General features: G+C 40.2%; 2 protein-coding genes across 11 annotated transcripts in view; one reads left to right on the forward strand and one right to left on the reverse strand.

Annotated features, from left to right (window-relative positions):
- Nucleotides 1–19,863, reverse strand: part of KIAA0753 (KIAA0753 ortholog) — a 60,866-nt gene that overhangs the window by 36,242 nt on the left and 4,761 nt on the right. For 8 of the 10 annotated variants that reach the window (XR_004347634.1, XM_032617360.1, XM_032617358.1 and 5 more), the window contains exons 2-7: nucleotides 19,467–19,629; nucleotides 11,416–12,040; nucleotides 9,297–9,403; nucleotides 7,185–7,247; nucleotides 6,565–6,780; nucleotides 4,445–4,655 (exon numbers count right to left, since the gene is read on the reverse strand). Coding sequence is in view for 7 of the 10 variants with exons in the window: in XM_032617360.1 (XP_032473251.1) it covers nucleotides 4,445–4,655; nucleotides 6,565–6,780; nucleotides 7,185–7,247; nucleotides 9,297–9,403; nucleotides 11,416–12,040; nucleotides 19,467–19,562 (1,318 nt within the window). In the remaining 3 variants the exon portion in view is untranslated. Of the gene's footprint in view, nucleotides 1–4,444; nucleotides 4,656–6,564; nucleotides 6,781–7,184; nucleotides 7,248–9,296; nucleotides 9,404–11,415; nucleotides 12,041–19,466; nucleotides 19,630–19,863 lie in introns of those variants that run through there. The other 2 variants (XR_004347632.1, XR_004347633.1) reach the window with 2 other exon arrangements.
- LOC116746115 (60S ribosomal protein L10a-like) lies at nucleotides 15,798–17,880 on the forward strand. The gene has a single exon (XM_032617376.1). It carries the CDS (start codon nucleotides 16,104–16,106, stop codon nucleotides 16,791–16,793), a length of 690 nt encoding a protein of 229 aa, XP_032473267.1. The 5' UTR covers nucleotides 15,798–16,103; the 3' UTR covers nucleotides 16,794–17,880.

Here is a 19,863-nt window from a genome sequence, read left to right on the forward strand (position 1 = left end):
TTCAGATTTATCAGGGCTTCCCTGGTGGCGCAGTGGTTGAGAGCCTGCCTGCCGATGCAGGGAACACGGGTTCGTGCCCCGGTCCGGGAAGATCCCACCTGCCGTGGAGCGGCCGCGCCCGTGAGCCACGGCCGCTGAGCCTGCGCGTCCGGAGCCTGTGCTCCGCAACGGGAGAGGCCACAACAGTGAGAGGCCCGCGTATCACACACACATACACACGCACACGCACACGCACACACACACACACACACACACACAAAAGACTTATCAGTAAGGAACGCTTATGCATCTAACAGCACAACTTCAAAATGTACAAAACAAAAATGAATAGAAATACAAAGAGAAATTTTAAAAGTCTCAAGAGACTTTAACATACCTTTATATCAGTCATCTACAGATCAAGTAAATAAAACCAGAAAACCATAGAAGAAAAAGAAATAAAAGGAATAAAGACTGGAAAGGAGGAAATAAACCAATGGTTATATTCATAGATGACATGACTATATACATTGCAAAACACAAATAATCTGCCCATAAATTATTAGAAATAAATTAGGTTATCAAGGTTCCTAGATATAAGATCAACACATAAAATTGACTATATGTCTGTATATCCACAATAGTCAGTAAAAATTAAATTTTTAAAAAGATATCATTTACTGAAAGCATTGAGAGCACTGAAAATAGCAATACCAAGGAATAATTCTAAATAAAGATGAACAAACGCACACACACATTATAAGTTACTGAGAGTATTTAAAGACAACCTAAATGAATGGAGGGATATATACCCTGCTGGTGGATTGGGAAATATAATATTGTAAAGATAACAATTCCTCACCAAAATTCCAATAGGTTGTTTGTTGTTGGAGGGGGAGGGGATGAAAATTAACAAATTCTGATCCTAACATTTCTATGGAAATACCAAGGGTCAAGATTTGCCAAGACATTCTGGAAGAACAGGTGACAAAAGCTGTTCTACCAGATATCGAGACTTAGAATAGTTAAGTAAGATAGTGTACACTAGCATAAGAACCAACAAATAAATCAGTGGAAGAGAAAAGAGGACCCAGAAACTGACCCACACATATGTGGACACAACTTATGACAAAAGTGACACTGTATGCCACTGTGGGGAAAGAATAATATTTTCAACAAAGAGTGCTAGCTCAACTACATATCCACCTGGAAGAAAATGAACCTTTTTTAGGAAATAACACAGGAAAATAGTTTCTTAATTTTGGCATAAGGAAAAGCTTCTTAAACAGGATCCAGAAACAAACCAAAAAACAAACAACAACAACAAAAACCTATACAGAAAAGATTGCTACATTGGAATACAGTGAAATTAAGAATTCTGTCCATCAAAAGACACCTCGGCAACATTTAAAAGCAAGCTACATCTTATTTCTATGAGGATATTTACAACACAGGTAACTGAGAAAGGGTCCTATGTAGAATACTCCTACAAAGAAGAACTCCTACAAATCAATAAAGAAAAAGAGAGAGAGAGAGAAAGGAAAAAAGGGAATAGAAAATGAGAGAGAGAGAGAGAGAGGGAGGGAGGACTGGTCAGGAGACTTGAACTGGCACTTCACAAAAGAAGACATGTAAATGGCCAATAAATATATGAAGAAGTACTCACCATTAAACATCCAGAAAACGTAACGAAAACCACGATGACAGCCTTACACATCAACCAGGTCGCCAAAATTTTAAAAACTAATAACAAGGGCTGGCAAGGATGTGTAGCAACTGTTCTCATACACGGTTGGTTGGAATATAAAAGGATAAAACTACTTTGAAAAAAATCTTTATTACAGTTGAACCAATACATACCCTGATGACCCAACAATTAAACTCCTGGGAATAAACCCAACAGAAACACAGGCACCCATGTACCAAGAGACATATATAAAAACGATCACAGTAGTTTCCCTTATAATCACCCCAAACTGGAAAAAACCCAATGATTAAAACAAAAGAATAGATAAATGGCCATATATTCGTACAATGGAATACAGCCATGAACATAAACAAATCACAGCTACACAAACAGAACAGATGAATCTCACAAGGTGTTAAGTGGAAGAAGCCAGTCACAAGAAAATACCAATTGTACAGCAAAACCAAAGTACAGCATTAAAAATCACAGTGATAGTTAATAGAGGGGAAGAAGCAGGGGAAGGAGGTTGGAAGAGGAGAGGCTAGGGGGATTTCTTAGTGCTTGTGATGTTCCATTTCTTGACTTGGGTGGTGGTCATACACAAATGTTTGATTTCTGATAACTGAGCTGTAAGTTTATAGTGCACTTTTCTATCTGTACATTCCACTTCAATTAAAAGAAGGAAAACTGGTTTACTGGGTTCATCCACACTCTGATATAAATGGCATATTAAAAAATTCAATATTAAAATCTTAAAACTATTTAAAAATACTATTAGTGTATATATGTCAGTTTAAGAAGGAAAAAAAAAAGAGGAAAAGAAAATCTCTTAGCAAAACAGGAACAGAAGAAAATTTCCTTAAGTTTCATATGCAGATTTGCCAAAAATCAATAGTCAGCATCACATATGAAAAAGCATTCCCTTGAAACTGGTAAGGGGGGGGCACGCACAGGGAGTTGATGTCCACCATTACAGCTATTATTCAATATTACCCTGAATTAAAATCCATTCAATAAAGCAGAAAGAGGAAAAAAGAGAGGTATAAAAATTGCAAAGAGAGAGGCAAAACTTAAGTGAGCTCATCTAGCTGGAAAAATACATAAAAGTTAACAAAACCTCATATTTCATCAGATCTGAAATATCAAGTATAAGACACATCATTATTTTATGTACCAATACGAAATTTTAAAATATCGTCAAGTAAGATATCATCAATTTAAGAATGCACCCCAACTTCAGAAATGTTCAAATGTATACCTTAGGACCAATGAAATGTAGTACCATAACAAATTAAAGATTTCAGCAAGGTGTCAGATAAAAGAGCAATGTACAAATCCAACAGCTCTCCTATAAGTAGCAATAACCAATTTCAAAATGAATTTTAAAAACAGATCCCATTCACAACAGCAATAAAAACTGGAAATAAACCTAACAAGAAATTTAGGAATTCCTATATATTCCTACGTCAGGGATTATCATATGCAGAAAGTTATAAAATTCAACTGAAGGGATGGAAAAGGGGTATGAATAAATTGATAGATCATGTTGTAAAGATGTCATTCCTCTCCTAATTAATGTATGAACTCAATGTAATACCAATCGAACTCCCAACAGCACTTTTCATGGAACTTGACAAGCTCATTCTAAATTCCTCTGAAGATAAGCAATCACCAGCAGCAAAATTTTGAAAAAGCACAACAACAAAGAGGAAAGAACTACCTCTTAAAATATTAAAATAGGCAGGAAAGAATGATGATTTTGCCTACAAAATTAAAACTTTCTGGGAATTCCCTGGCAGTCCAGTGGTTAGGACTTGGTGCTTTCACTGCCAGGGTCCAGGGTCAATCCCCGGTCAGAGAAGTACGATCCCGCAAGCCTTCTGGCACAGCTGAAAAAAGTAAATAAGATAAATAATAAAAATAAAATTTTCTGTGCCAGAAAAGATATCATAAACAAAATTCAAATGTAAGTGTCTAAGAGAAAATATTTACAATACATGTAAACCAGAAAAGGATTAAGATCCAAAATATATAAAGAACTTCTATATACCCATAAGCAAAAGACAGAACCCAGCAGGGAGATGGCAAAGGATATAAACAGATAAATCACAGAAGAGGAAATAAACAAGGCTAATGAACACATGAAAGAAAAACCTTCCTGACTAGGAATCAGGGAAACACAATATAAAACAGTAAGGTACCATTTTCCACCAAGAGACTGGAAATTTTTAATATTTCATTATATAAAGTACTCGGCAAGGATATGGGGAAATACATACTGATGGTCACTGCTAAACAAAACATAATTGCATGCCCATTTTCAAGGGCAAGCTGGCAGTATCTGTTTAAATGTGCATACCACGTAAGCTTGCAACTCTGCTTACTGGAACAACGAGAATTTATTACCTACGTAAAAAAAGATCATATGTATCAACCAAACGTGTTTGTGCAGATATGTATATATCTATCGTTAAAATGTAAATAAAGAAACTTAAAAAAAACCAGCAGGGTTCTAATTTCCAGCTCTGCAGGGACTTACTTTGGTTAGCCCAAATGCTATGATGCAGGAAAGGGGAATTTTACTTTCTCCACCCTCCTCTAAGGAAAAATACTCCAGCCTCCAGCCTAAGGAAGCATTTTGGTTGCTATTCCTTTATCCTAGTTCAAGTGCACCTATTGTGGAATAGGCTTTAAATTCTGACCCAGGGGGGCAACCGTTACAGTCCAGACAATTTCAAAGAATAAAGTATCTTGTAATAAACACTTTAGGACACATACCAGCAAGAAGCTTCTTTGCCACTGAAGGTCCTCTTGTTTCCTGTGGAAATATCTCCTTTGCTACGAAGGGCCTCCTCTCACTCTTTGGTGATGTACTTGGCCATCTCTCTAAGGCCCTTTGGCTACCAATAGGAAATCTGCTCTGAATTTCACTGAAACATTTCTTTGCCTTTTTTGGTGACAGTGTCTTTTCCAGGAGGGATTCCAAAGCCTGCCATGAAACAGTTAATCATTCTCTTAGTTTATCTCACAAAAGTCTGACTTCTCAATTATAAAACTGAAAATGGGAACTCCAGAGAAACTCATTATTAAATGGCTATCTCTAATTGTTAATGAAACATCACTTAATTTTAAAACTTGGTTATTTAGGAATCCAATTAATAAAAGAATTCTGCATGTTCTTTTACATGTTTAGCTCACTAAAACCAACAGCAAAAAAATAAAGAATATGAACACTCTTAAAGGCATCCAAATTCTAAAATTAAGGATTCCTATTTTAAAAACTAACCACAGTCTTCAGAATATAATCCTATACGCTATATAAGCAGTTTAATTCTCAATGAAAACCTCATAAACTTAAATTATCCTTTAAGTGGGCACACAGACTGTATTTAATGCACATCTTCATAAACTAAAGGAAACTTAGCATGTCCAGTGGCTCTGGTCACTCATCTACCACAACGGGGGAGATCTGTGCCCCTCCACCCCTTCTAAGAGAGGTATGTCATCTAACAAGTACCCACTCGTCACCAGGCAGCAAGGGCCCAGTCTCCCTCCAGTCAGTACAAGTTAAGGACAACTGAACACAGCCAGGGACATTTAGTTCAGATGACAGTAAGGCAATAAGAAAATAATAAGCTATGGGTTGGTGTCGTAGACATCAACAAGAAAGAATACATTTCTTGTGCTACTGAATATTTTCAAATGTAGAGGAGACAAACATTATATTTAAGAAACATTATGTTAAGGCACTTCTGCTCAAAATTTGGGAAAGGGACTATATCTCTTGAGATCCTTTCTAGGATTAGCAAGATATGTCCTCTAAATGAAATCATCTGGCCAATAAATATTTCTTATGGATAAGTTTAAAAAGCACCACATAACTTGATATGCTACCTAAAGGTCTCCATCTGACAATAACATTCCTGACAGTAAGTTCTATACACACGAATGTAACCAACGTAAATCACAAACATATTTGCTGGATAATGAAACTGTAAAGGCAGAAGGGGACTTAAAGATCACCAAGGGCTAGTTAATGGTAGAACTGGTCTGTCACTTAGTCTCGAATTCTTCCCACTACAGCATCCTTCCTCTACAGCCAACAGCTTACTGTGTCACACTAACAGAAAGGCCATCCTTTTATTTGTGGATGAAAATGTGTGGCGCAGTGGAAATAACAGTGGCATGGGAGTCAGAAAACAGGCATTGGATTTCCAACTATCGAGAGAAGTAACTGTGTCATGTCTCTGACCTTTTTTTTTCATCTGTAAAATAAAACTAATAAAACCTATTGCAAATCACAGCAACACAGTAAGGATGAAATGACAGCACTCCACAAACTTCAAAGAACTATAAAGATTTAAGGACACAGTGTTTTTGCTGTCTTTGTCACCAATAAAACTAAAAACACTATCCATTCCTGACTAGTACATACCGGTTGTGATTTCCAGAAGTCTCTAGCCATAGCACAAGACTTTAGACTCTGCTTCCATATATTTTTGTGTTTCTTTTTTTCAAAAATCTATCTAGGTTGCACACTGATATTCTAATCTAAGCACTAATCTAAACAGTGCTTTACTGTTTTCCTTTTGTATGCTAATAAGTTCTTTTGGTCACGGTACGGAACATTCTGTTTAATTAATGGACCTGGTTAAGAGTTGTTATGTGTTCTAGACTCAAGTCACCAATTCTCAAAGCAGTGAAATACAATATAGACTAGATTGTAAAAACAAAATTAAAATGAAGTGCTTCTTCTGCCCTCTGCAAAGCCTGAATTTACTAGGCACCAGCTTTGTCTTGTATTCTCCACAAATCTCAATGAAATTAGGCAATGGTAAACATTACTTCCCTGCTTAGAAACAATGCACTTTAAACAAAAATCGGAGTCAATTTCATACCTCAGTTTGTTGCAGGATGTCTATCACCACATCAGGGACAGAAGGATTGGCCTCCAGCTTGGCAGAACAGAGTGAAAGCTGGCGGATGAGACGGCCCAATTCCTTGCACCAAATAGGAACTGCGTGCTCCACCGGGTCAGTAAACTGAGTAACAAACATCTGTAAGGCCCGAATGGCTCCTCGATGGGCAGCTGCCAGCCTGGACACTGCCCATGACTGGCAATAAATGAGATGCGAGAGTTATTTCAATACTCACAACTTCTAAACGTTAACCCAACCCTTACGAACATTTACAGCCAATCTTCTTTCTATGTGAGAACAACTTCTACTGTAAAAACTTTTTCATAGTAAAGGGAATTGTAAAGCTTAAAGGTTTTCTAATGAAAAAGTCTTTTCCCTTTTATGCTCAGTTTCTTATACCAGGAGCAACAACAAAAATCTATTTTCAGAACCTGTTTCTTGGAAGATGAGCCCATATTCAGAATATGTAAGATGCTCACTCCCTAATAGGTTTCTACAAGCACTGAAAATATTAGTGCAGAGAACCCACACATAATACTAACAAAATACTGGAAATGTAGTTTATAAGTAGTATTAATCGTAATTAAATTGCGTCATACCTTCTTAGTATGTTTAATTTTATGTGGACTCAATTTATCCAATTCTTCCTGGATTTCTTTAACCTGTTTTGTAAAGGGGGGAGAAATGAAAACTTCGTACCTTTCCACTGATCTTTTCTGTAGAAAAGGATACATTTTCTCTTGTCCAAATATAACCATTATCACTATTATTTTTTATAAATTTATTTTTTGGCTGCGTTGGGTCTTCGTAGCTGCGGGCTTTCTCTAGCTGTGGCGAGCAGGGGCTACTCTGCGTTGCGGTGCGTGGGCTTCTCATTGCAGTGGCTTCTCTTGTTGTGGATCACAGGCTCTAGGTCCAAGGGGTTCAGTAGTTGTGGCTCGCGTGCTCTAGAGCGCAGGCTCAGTAGTTGTGGTGCACGGGCCTAGTTGCTCCACGGCATGTGGGATCTTCCTGGACCAGGGCTCGAACCCGTGTCCCCTGCATTGGCAGACGGATTCTTAACCACTGCGCCACCAGGGAAGTCCCAAATATAACCCTTATTAATTCAAGTCACTTGAAAATGAAACAAGGCTCTTCATTCACCCCCAAAGTAGCTACTGGTTTCCAGTTCGAGATGGTGACTAGAGCACAGGGTTCACCTTCCATCCCTTGGTCCCCAATGTAAGAGGAATTTAACATGAAGGAGTGAAGGTGAAGGTGACTCTGGAAAGGTAGGAGGGCCAAATCAGGATGTCTTCAGTGCTGTGGCTAAAGAATCCAGCCTCCACCCTCTAAGGAACAGCGAGCCAATCAAACCTTTCGAGCACAGCTCTGATTCATGTTTCAGAACAATCTTTATGGCAGCAGCGCAGAGTAAAAAACAAAATGAACCCAACAAGAATACAAAACAAAATCTAACTCAGGCGTTATCTTTTAAATGAAACAGTCCAGTTTTGGGTTCAGCAGTAAGGCTAACACGTGAGCTAAGTGGCCAGAAATGAGTTCAAGGCTTACTAATGAGTAAGGCGTTAAAGTTAAAACAAACATTTAAAAATTCTATCCACAATGTAAAAAATGTAAATGCCTGCTTATCGGCCACTCCATGTGTCCTGAAAGACACTTAACACATTCTTCACTCTTTACTACTTAGTAAAGACAATTAAACTATTTACTATCTACTAAGCTTCTAATACACAATAAACATGAGACAGATGGGAAACTAACAAGGTCCCTATCCTCTAAGACTATAAGGTGCATTACTGGGGACCACAGGTTTCAGGGTAACTGATCCACTTAAATTTATCTGCAAAAATATGGGCTGTATAAGCATTTTTTTCTGGGGAAAGGACACATAGCTCTTAACAGATTCTCCAGAGTCTATGACCTCGAAAAGTAAAGAAAAAAACAAAAACAAAAACAAAAAATCCCCCAGTATTTAAAGAGTTTGGCCAGGGACTTCCCTGGTGGCATGGTGGTTAAGAATCCGCCTGCCATTGCAGGGGACACGGGTTTGATCCCTGGTCCGGGAAGATCCCACATGCCTTGGAGCAACTAAGCCCATGCGCCACAACTACTGAACCTGCACTCTAGAGCCCACAAGCCACAACTACTGAGCCCGCGCACCACAACTAGTGAAGCCCGTGTGCCTAGAGCCGGCGCTCTGCAAGAAGAGAAGCCACTGCAATGAGAAGCCCGCGCACCACAACGAAGAGTAGCCCGCACTCACCACGACTAAAGAAAGCCCGTGCACAGCAACGAAGACCCAACACAGCCAGAAACTTTTAAAAAGTCAATAAATAAAACAAATAAATTTATTAAAAAAAAAAAGAGAAGGCATCGCAATGAGAAGCCCGCGCACCGCAACAAAGAGTAGCCCCTGCTCACGGCAACTAGAGTAAGCCTGTGCGCAGCAACAAAGACCCAAGGCAGCCAAAAATAAATTATAAAAATTTTTTAAAAAGATAAAAATAAAATAGTTTGGCCATATACACATAATACACAAACACACATAAAGGCTGAGGACGAGAAGCAGAATTATTTGTCCACGTGTTCAGGAAATTCGGCCTCACAAACACATCAGAATTCATGTAGGATACCTGGTGCCGATATTCCTGAGACAAAAGGAAAACAGGAATTCCCTGAGAAGGTCCCCGGTCCCTGAGCCTCCTCACCTGCTGCTGGAGGACGTAGAGCATTCGGGCAGAACGGACGGCCTGCTCCTTCCTCCTGACACGGATTCTCTGCTCTTCATCTGGATCCAAAGCTTCTTCCATGTGATCTGAAAATATTTTTCCCCCAAAAGTGGATTATAAACCACACATTAAAAACTTATAAAAACTTCAATTACTCAAAGAGATAATGAGGTTGACAATCTCTAGTTTTATTAAGAAAAAAAATGAAGCTGTCATAACCAAAAAATTTCAGTTTTCCTCAGCCATAAAACTAGGAACCAGCAAGTGGGCCTGTGTCCTGACTCAGAGATGGAAGAGGCATGAAGACTAACTAGATCAAGCTCCCCTCCAGGCAGGAATTCCCTGAACCAAATCTCACTGGACAGCCTATACCACAGTTATGCATCTCTTACTATTCTTAAATTCTTTCTATTGAACCCAAATCTATAATGCTTTCTATTTTTTTTTTTTAAATTAAATTTCTTGGTCGCGTCACGTGGCACGCAAGATCTTAGCTCCCCGACCAGGGATGGAACCCACGCCCCCTGCAGTGGAAGTGCAGGGTCTTAACCACTGGACCACCAGGGAAGTCACGTGCTTTCTATTTTTTAAAAAAACCATTTATTGACCTGTTTTTATGTTTAGCAAGACTTCTTTTGCATTCTCTTATCTTGAACCCAGATGAGAAGTCCTTTCTCCAGCATATTAAGACACCAAGGGCTAAAATTATTTGCGTGTCCCAAGTCTTCATTTACTTGTCAGGAAGCACACCCTCGTACACACTGCTGCTCCACGTTTTCAAAAGATTCATTCAAAGGAACTGTTTCTGGAAGACTGCCTGAGCAGCTCAGCTTTAAAGGTCCCCTGTATGAGGCCCCATCACCAGAGCAGCGGGCCTCGTGGCTTTGCTCCCCTGGCATCATGGTTTCTACCAAACTATACTGTGGGGTCATGCCACAGACCGCCACTGAGCGATGTTAGGAGAAACAAGCCAAAACACTGCTGCTATTCTGATGTAGGAATGTTTTCAAATTGTTCATATTACATAACATACTCTTTATGAAGACCCACCAGAAACAAATTTTTTTCCAGCCTCAATACGTGGTATAGTTTTTTTCCTCATACAACTGTTTTTTTCTCTGTAAATTCTGCAATTGATCACATTTTCCTGGTGAGCTGACTGTGAGGAAGCTCAGAAACAAATCTGTAACCCGTTCCTAATAAATCTTATTTTTCCTTTCCTTATTTTTTCCTGTGCCAAAATATCCTCATTTACATATTTTTGTTCTATTTTATTCAATCTGTTTTTGTAAGGCACCTTAAATTCCTTACGTAACATGCATACGCACACATATGCATACATTACTTGACTTTATAGTGCAAAAGATCATTATAGACTATGTGTTATCTTAGCACAGTAGCTCCTTTCCATGTTAACTCCCTATTCCTTGCAGTCTGAAAGCTAGGCTTGATCCCCCTACTTGTTAGCTATGGTAACCCCAAATTTTCCATGTGCAATCAATCTTCTACTCCCCAGGGAAATGCAAGGGCATAGGGAACACTGAAAAACTGTAGAGAACAGTATATGAGGATTACACACCTTCCTTTCTACCCTGTGGTCAGATATTTTATATGTATATCCATAACACCCCATCACTGCTGTGTACTCATCTAACCATTGCCTAAGTCAGAACTGGTTTTAGCTATAATATACAGGTATTATGCTCTTTTCTGAACAAATTAATTTTTCCAGAAGGACTTCTGGATACAGAAGCAAAACATTACAGGATAATTTGCACTCAGGTGCTAGAAGACCTAAGCTTCAGACAACAGGTACCGCAATTACTAGGCGGGGCCCTCAGTCAGTCGACTTACCAAGTACAGCCTAAGGAAAAGAGGCTCTTTCAGGTGCTTCTGCTGGAAAGAGGGGCTAGGGCAGGACAAACTCGTCAGAAAAAAAGACACTGGTCAAACTCCAAGTCCACCTGTCTTGTCATGAGCGCTCACTCTAGTGACAGGAGACAATGGAATGTGACAGGGGGCGGGGATCCCGAAGAATGTATTTGGACTATACCCTCTCATAGCATCTTTTCGAAGTCAAGAGTCCAATTTTTCTCACCTTTTTTAGTTAATTCTTCAATTTTATGGATACAACTGCTCAATTCTTTCTGGAGTCGCTGAACTTCCAGCAGGCTTTTGTGTCCACATAGGCTTTTGTGGTCACCTATCCTGGCATGTGGCTGAAGTCCTGGATCACGAGTGGGTGGCGACTTTGGCATGGTGAGGTCTGACTGTCCCGGATGAGATGTGTACAGGTATACCTTGGCACCTGAGCTGGAAATTTCTACTTTGGATGGCTGGTTGCTGCCGTGACAGACTTCCCGACTCTTTGATTCCTTCCTTTCCACTCTATGGTCAGATATTTTATGGTTAGACTGTCCACATTTCTGAAGGATTTGGGGCTGACTTCTGAGATGGTGTTCTTTTACGTGTTCTTCAAGTTGTCTTCGTTTTACATCTCTTTTGGCTAGATGGACAGCATAGCTAAGTCTCTCTTCTGATATGACAGAAAATGAAACAGAACTGCCTACGTCAGGACCGTTTCTAAAACCTGAATCTCTACAATGGTATGACTCATTGTATGAGTGCTTCAGTTTTTCAATTCTAATCCCATGTGGGCAAGAATATCGGATTGCCAAGTTGCTTGAATGTGTCGGAACATTCCTATTAAACTGCAGCTGGTTCTTCAAAAAAAAAAATAAAAGCAAGCGCACATTAGAAAAATGACATATTGCATAGTTAGTATATGCCTATAATCAAGTTTCTAACATTTCACCCACACGATTATTAGTGCTAAGAGGTATTTTCCTGTTGTACTGATAGAATCAGCTACTCTCACACACCCCTGAGTTAACCACACACCCCTGGTTCTATCCTACCATCACCCAGTCCCCAGTATTATCCTTCTGGTTTACTAGTAGCATACTAGAATCCTCCTCACAAAGTCAACTCAGAAAGCTTCAAACAGAACCAGTAAGTTCCTCAGCTCCCCAGTGATGGACTTCTGCCCTGTATCAAAATGTCAGTTTCCAGCAAGTGATCAGTACAATTCATTATGAGTGTTCCTGAAAATTGCTCCACAGATGCACCACACAGAACCTAAGCCACTGACAATACTCTTCCTGAGATTTTTCATCTGGTGGTTAGACCACATCTCTTATCCTACACCTAAGTGCATCTTGCTCTAAACAGTCCACTTCACCTTCTTAGGCAAGTTTATTTTTTTTTTTTTTTTTTTTTTTTTTTTTTTTTATGCGTTACGCGGGCCTCTCACTGTTGTGGCCTCTCCCGTTGCGGAGGACAGGCTCCGGACGCGCAGGCCCAGCGGCCATGGCTCACGGGCCCAGCCGCTCCGCGGCATGTGGGATCCTCCCAGACCGGGGCACGAACCCGTGTCCCCTGCATCGGCAGGCGGACTCTCAACCACTGCGCCACCAGGGAAGCCCCCTTAGGCAAGTTTAAATGTTTGTTAGTTATAATCATGATAGACACAGGTTTTGTTTTTTCACTTAACAAACATAGGCATGTTTCCATACTCTCACAGTTTTCATTATTTTTCACAGTTGCACTTTCCAAAATCCAATGAATGGCCTTTTCATGCTTAACCTAACTATAACCTTATTATTAAACAGACTGTTTCAGCTTTTCCACTAATAGAAATATTACTTCAATTAATATTCCCATGCATTTAGTCTTTTTCTCTTTTTAAATTATTTCCTTAGGATAAATGATCTGTTCTGCAATTACTATGTCAAAGGGAGCAAACAATTCTGTGGCTTTGGACCTGTCCATGGCAGGTAAATAGCACTAGGAGAATCCGTGCGTGCAAACCCAGTGCAGCCTGTGCTATGATGCCTTATTTTTGAGACGGCCGCCCCAACTCTCACAGCACACACAAGAACATGTGTTTATACAGTCACGTGTATGAAGAGTTAGTTTAAACTAACCCAGTGTGATAAAACTTCAGGAAAGTATTTTAGGGAAAAAAAGTAGAGATGAGAGAGAAAAAAAAGAATTACCATCTGAAAGGTGCACAGAATGAGGAACAATACTTGGAACTTATGGCCTTATTGGAGAAATCTTCCCCAAAAGTAAAAATAACCTAAAATACCTAGGGGATTTCATATAAGTACTAGAAAAAAAAAAAATGAATGAATGAATTCCTCTTTCACCTGGGTATAGGGAAAGGCTTTCTAACTGTGACTCAAAATCCATATGCAATAAAAGAGTGATAATTTTTACTACATTAAAATAAAAAAATTTAAAACAATTTCTGTTTTTTATGGTTTAAAAACACCATAAACAAAGTCAAAGAACTGAAAAACTGGAAGAAAAATATTTGTAAATTGAGATGAAAAAAGACCAAAACTCAGTAGAAAATGGTGAAAACACATAACAGACAACTAACAACAACAAAAAAAGAAACACGGCCCTTAAATATATGGAAGGTTCGTCAAGTTCATAAAAACACAAATTAAAAATACACTGAGACAGCAAGAGATCACCAAAAATTAAGAGATATAACAACACATGCTGTTGGCAAGACTTGGGAAAACAGGCCTTCTCACAGGATGCTGGTGGGAGTGCAACCCTCAGAGACGGGACTCCAGCAAGAGCAAACAAAACCACACATGCGTTTGCCTTTGACCCGGCAGTCTCACTTCCAGGAATTTATCCTGAAGATACACCCCCAACAATACATACGCACAGGGCTACTCACTGCTCTACTGTAACTGCCAAGTATTGGAATTGACCTAAATGCCTATGTAGAAGCATGTCTCAAACTGTGCTATATCCTGGATTTCCTTGGTGGCACAGTGGTTAAGAATCCGCCTGCCATTGCAGGGGACACGGGTCCGAGCCCTGGTCCAGGAAGATCCCACATGTCGCAGAGCAACTAGGCCTGTGTGCCACAACTACTGAGCCTGTGCTCTAGAGCCCTCAAGCCACAACTACTGAGTCCGTGTGCCACAACTACTGAAGCCCACGTGCCTAGAGCCCGTGCTCCCCAACAAGAGAAGCCACCGCAATGAGAAGCCTGTGCACCGCAACAAAGAGTAGCTCCCACTCACTGAAACTAAAAGCCCACACGCAGCAACGAAGACCCGACGCAGCCATGAATAAAGAAAGAAAGAAAGAAAAGAAAACAAAAGAAACTATGCTACATCCACACAGAGGAGTACTATGGAGATGTTAAGAAGAATGAGGAAGATATGTATGAACCCATGCAGAGGGATTTCTCAGATATGCTGTTCAGTGAAAAGAGCAAAGTGCAAAAAAGAGTATCTGTAATACTCCACCCTTCAAAAAAGGGGAGAAGTACTTCATGAGAAAGCACACATACATCTGATCATTTGTGCAGAAAGAAACAAAGGGAAGAAAAATCAGAGAATAATAAGATTAGGTATCTACAGGGTGTGGGTAGAAATTGGGTGGAAAGGATAGAGGGAATGGGGGGGGCGGTAATACTTCACTGAATGTTCCCTTTTGCACACGTTTGTTTGGAACCACATTAATGTTTCCCATATACTAGAGAGACAGGAAGGAAAAGAAGAAGGGAGGGAGAAAGGGAGGAAGATAATAAATTAAATTCATACGGATGAAGAAAAACCCTAAAAATAAATACTAACAGAAACCAATGAACCAAAATGAAGTTCAAATGACTAACATAACCACACTAAAAAGTGGAGGTTTAAAAAAAAAAAATCAACCCAATTAACTTTTGAACATAGCATTTGGACTATATGCCCTCAGGCTAAAGACAAAAAGTTCTCTAAACAAATACTGAACTCTAATTTGTAGGGTTCTTTTTTTGCAGAGGCATGGATTGCAATTCTCAAACAGTTTTGTACATTCTAGGATTGAGCAAATGAATACGCATACTGTGGATAACTGGAGACTGGTTTCACACTGTTGAATACGGGAGTTACAAATGGGAAGTGTTGGATTGGACTGGAGATACCTGTGTGAACTCATGGGTTTAATATAGACAGATAGGCAGGTAGACAAACAGACACACGGAAAGGGAGGAAAGAATGGAGTAAGACAGAGGAGGGGAGAAGGAAGGAGGAAGTGCAGATCTGCATACAAATGTGTGTACAGGCACACAAGTATATGTAACTATTTCCCAATTATGTCCTCTGGGAGGGCATATAAGAGAAACACTGACATCCGAGAACCAATGAGCACATCTAGTACCTGGATACTGATTCCTAAAATCCGTTCTCCACCAAAGGGATGAAGTCTCCTTTGATAAATAGCTGATTCTAGGGCTGGGACAGGGGAAAATTATGCTGAGCCTGGAATATCTTTTTATAGCAAAAAGTGGTCGAAGATTGATGGAAACATGAAAGGGACACTAGAATCAGCTTGAAGTGACTCTCATTTCACTGGCCAAATCAGAGACCCTTTTTTTTTTTTTTTTTTTTTTTTTTTGCGGTACGCGGGCCTCTCTCTGTTGTGGCCTCTCCCGTTGTGGAGCACAGGTTCCAGACGCACAGGCTCAGCGGCCATGGTTCACGGGCCCAGCCGCTCTGCGGCATGTGGGATCTTCCCAGACTGGGGCACAAACCCGTGTCCCCTGCATCGGCAGGCGGACTCTCAACCACTGCGCCACCAGGGAGGCCCCTGAGACCATTTGAATATCATACTGAATTAAGTAACACTCTCAAAGTCTGCTCTGATATAAATAAATAAATAAGTCACCACCACATCATAATAAAAAATTGATTCAGGCAAAAATCATCCATGAGCTCTTTTCCGGTTATTGTGGCGCGAGGGGCCATAAGCAGCAAAGTCTCCCGAGACTCCCTCTACGAGGTGGTGCAGGAAGTCCTGCACGAGAACCAGCGCAAACGCCAGAAGTTTTTGGAGACGGTGGAGCTTCAGATCAGCCTGAAGAACTATGACTCTCAGAAGGACAAACGCTTCTCGGGCACCGTCAGGCTTAAGTCCACTCCCCGCCCCAAGTTTTCCGTATGTGTTCTGGGGGACCAGCAGCACTGTGATGAGGCCGAGGCTGTGGATATCCCCCGCGTGGACACCCAGGCCCTGAGGAAACTGAGCAAGCATAAGAAACTGGTCAGGAAGCTGGCCAAGAAGTATGATGCCTTTTTGGCTTCAGAATCTATGATCAAGCAGATCCCACGAATCCTGGGCCCAGGTCTGAATAAGGCTGGCAAGTTCCCTTCCTTGCTGACCCACAATGAGAACATGGTAGCCAAAGTTGATGAAGTGAAGTCCGCAGTCAAGTTCCAGATGAAGAAGGTGCTGTGTCTGGCGGTGGCTGCTGGCCACATGAAAATGACAGATGATGAGCCTGCGTACAACATCCACTTAGCTGTCAGCTTCCTGGTGTCGTTGCTCAAGAAAAACTGGCGGAACGTTCGGGCTCTGTACATTCAGAGCACCATGAGCAAGCCCCAGCGCCTGTACTAAGGCACAGCTTAATAAACCATACTCCCACCATTAAAAAAAAAAACCATCAGTGAATGCTAAACTAGCAAATGAAGTTTGGGGAACAAAAGGATATTAACATAGTCTCAAAGACAGATACTTCCAATTACAAAAGGCAAAAGAGTAACTTTACAATGGAAAACTTGGCAGACACCACCTTAATCAAATAATTAAAGTTAACATTGTCAGTAATGGGACTAAATCGACAGCGTGTACCTCCTGATATGATGCACTGAGAAGAACTCAGCATCACCTCGGTGGTTTTCCCACCGCAAGCGCATAACCTGAACGTAATTATAAGAGAATTTCAGACAAACCCAAAATGAGAGGAAATCCTCGAATAACAAGCCTGTAGTTTTCAAAAATGTCAATGTTATGAAATACAAAGACTCAACAATCATTCAGATTAAAGGAAACTAAAGAAACATGACAATGAAACTCATGATCTTAGATTTTCTTTCACTATGAAGGACATTATTGGAACAACTAACAAAATCTCAGTGAGGTCTGTAGATTACATGATAGCATCATTTGATGTTAATTTCCTGATTTTGATCACTGTACCATGATTATACAAGCAAAAGTACTTAGGGGCAAAAGGGCATCATGTTTGTAACTTACTCTTAACCAGTTTAGAATTGTGTGTGTGTGTGTGTGTGTGTGTGTGTGTGTGTGTGTGTGTAGTGAGCAGAGAGAGACAAAAAAAAGGAAGGAGGAAGAGAGAGAGGGAGGGAAAATGTAATAAAATGCTAACATTTGGGGAATCTGGGAGAAGAGTATCCAGGAATTCTGCGTACTATTCTTGCAGCTTTTCTGTCAGTCTGAAATTATGTCAAAATTTTAAAAAAGTTTTTCTTTGCGATATTACTATACACCCACCAAAATGGTGTAATTAAAAAATATATAGAATTAAAAAACACCAGCAAATGCTGGCAAAGATGTGGAGCAACTGGAGCTCTCATTCATTACTGGTAGGAAAATAAAATGGTACAACCACTTTGGAAAAAGGTCTGTTGGTTTGTTAAAAAACTAAACATACACCTACCCTATGACCCAGCAATTTTACTTTCAGGTATTTACCCAAGAGAAATGAAAACATGTTTACAAAAAGATCTGTACAAGAATGTTCATAGCAGCTTCATTCATAGTGACCCAAACAGCCCAGGTATCCATCAATTGGAGAATGAATAAACAGTGGTACACATTTACTATGGAATACTACTCAGTATTCAAAAGTAACAAACTACTGATACATGCAGCAAGGTGGATGAATCTCAGAAATATTACACCAAATCTCAGAAACATCATACCCAGTGAAAGAAGCCTCACACAAAAGAGTACACAGTATATGACTCTGCTTACATGAAGCTCTAGAACAAACAAAACTAATCTATGTTGAAAAAAAATCAGCATAGTGGTTGCCTGTGGAGGGCCGGGGTGGGACTGACTAGGAAGGGGCACGAGAGAACTTTCTGGGGTAATGTAAATGATCTGTATCTTGATAGCGGTATTATACATGGGTTATACATGTGTATACACATGTGTATACACTTGTCAAAACTCAGCAAATGTGACAAGATGTATACATTTCAGTGTATTTGTTGCAAACGTAAAATGTACATCAAAAGAAAAAAATGGTAAACAAAGGATGAATTCTAGGGGACTTCCCTGGCGGTCCAGTGGTTAAGACTTTGCCTTCCAATGCAGGGGGTATAGGTTCAATCCCTGGTCGGGGAGCTAAGATCCCACATGCCTCGGGCCGAAAAACCAAAGCACAGAACAGAAGCAATATTGTAACAAATTCAATACAGACCATTTAAAAATGATCCACATCCAAAAAAAAAAAATCTTTAAAAAAGAATGAATTCTAGTGTATGATACACATGCTCAAGTACTCAGGGTACTCAGAGTCTGCAATTTATTCATTTATTTTATTTTTATCTTATTTATTTTTGGCTGTGTTGGGTGTTTGTTGCTGCACACGGGCTTTCCCTAGTTGTGGCAAGCAGGGGCTACTCTTCGTTGCAGTGTGCAGGCTTCTCGTTGCGGTGGCTTCTCTTGTTGAGAAGCACGGGCTCTAGGCACGTGGGCTTCAGCAGTTGTGGCACACGGGCTCAGTAGTTGTGGCTCACAGGCTCTAGAGTGCAGGCTCAGTAGTTGTGGCGCACAGGCTTAGTTGCTCCGTGGCATGCGGGATCTTCCTGGACCAGGGCTGAACCCATGTCCTCTGCCTGGGCAGGCAGATTCTTATCCACTGTGCCACCAGAGAAGCCCCTGAAATTTATTTTGATCTGAGTCCAAAAGTATGAGGGATTGATGAATGGATTCTAGAGGGATGGACTGAAGCATAGACATGCAATGGAACAAACACGTGAAATAGTAATGGAATCTACAGGTTCACTGTAAAATTCTGTTTGTTGTATGTTTGAAGATTTGCGTAAATACAATGCTGGGGGAAAAGACATTTTGGGGACAACTGGGTGAAGCTGAATGAAGACTGGTTCTTAGATAATATTAGGGAATTATTTTTTGTCCATTTTCTTAGGTGTGATAATGGTTAAATCTAAAAGGTGATTTAAAACGTGTTCATTGCCCTTTTCTTTGTCTGAAATGTTTCGTAACAAAACTCTGAAGAGAAAAATAAAACGAAACTACCTGGGTCTGAAGTTTCCTGGGGTCACTCCTCCCATCCAGTTGGACACTAGATGCTAGATGAACACAGGTTGAGGCTGGTCTGCCTGATCCCATCATGTCAGAAAGTGTAGTACAATAGTGAAAGCTCAGTCATCAGCCAACAGTTCTCTCCTAAAATCATTGCCTAAAATAAAAGAAAGTACTTTCAGACCAACTGCATTCAAACGAAAGGAAAGAGTAAGTAAAACACAGTGCCATGCTCATATAACAATATCGTGGTAGCCCCCAGCCACCTCATACTACAGAGTGAATGCTTAAGGACAGGTATACAACAGTATCTTCCACTTGCTAAAGCAACTACACTTTTGAAATTCTACCTTCCAAGCGAATAGGGGACACACTAGCTTAATGACTATCT

Source organism: Phocoena sinus, chromosome 20, assembly GCF_008692025.1.
Source record: "Phocoena sinus isolate mPhoSin1 chromosome 20, mPhoSin1.pri, whole genome shotgun sequence".
Classification (NCBI taxonomy): Eukaryota; Metazoa; Chordata; class Mammalia; order Artiodactyla; family Phocoenidae; genus Phocoena; species Phocoena sinus.

Excerpts from the sequence above, each read along its gene's own strand:
- LOC116746115 (XM_032617376.1), top strand. The coding sequence starts at position 16,104 with ATGAGCTCTTTTCCGGTTATTGTGGCGCGAGGGGCCATAAGCAGCAAA.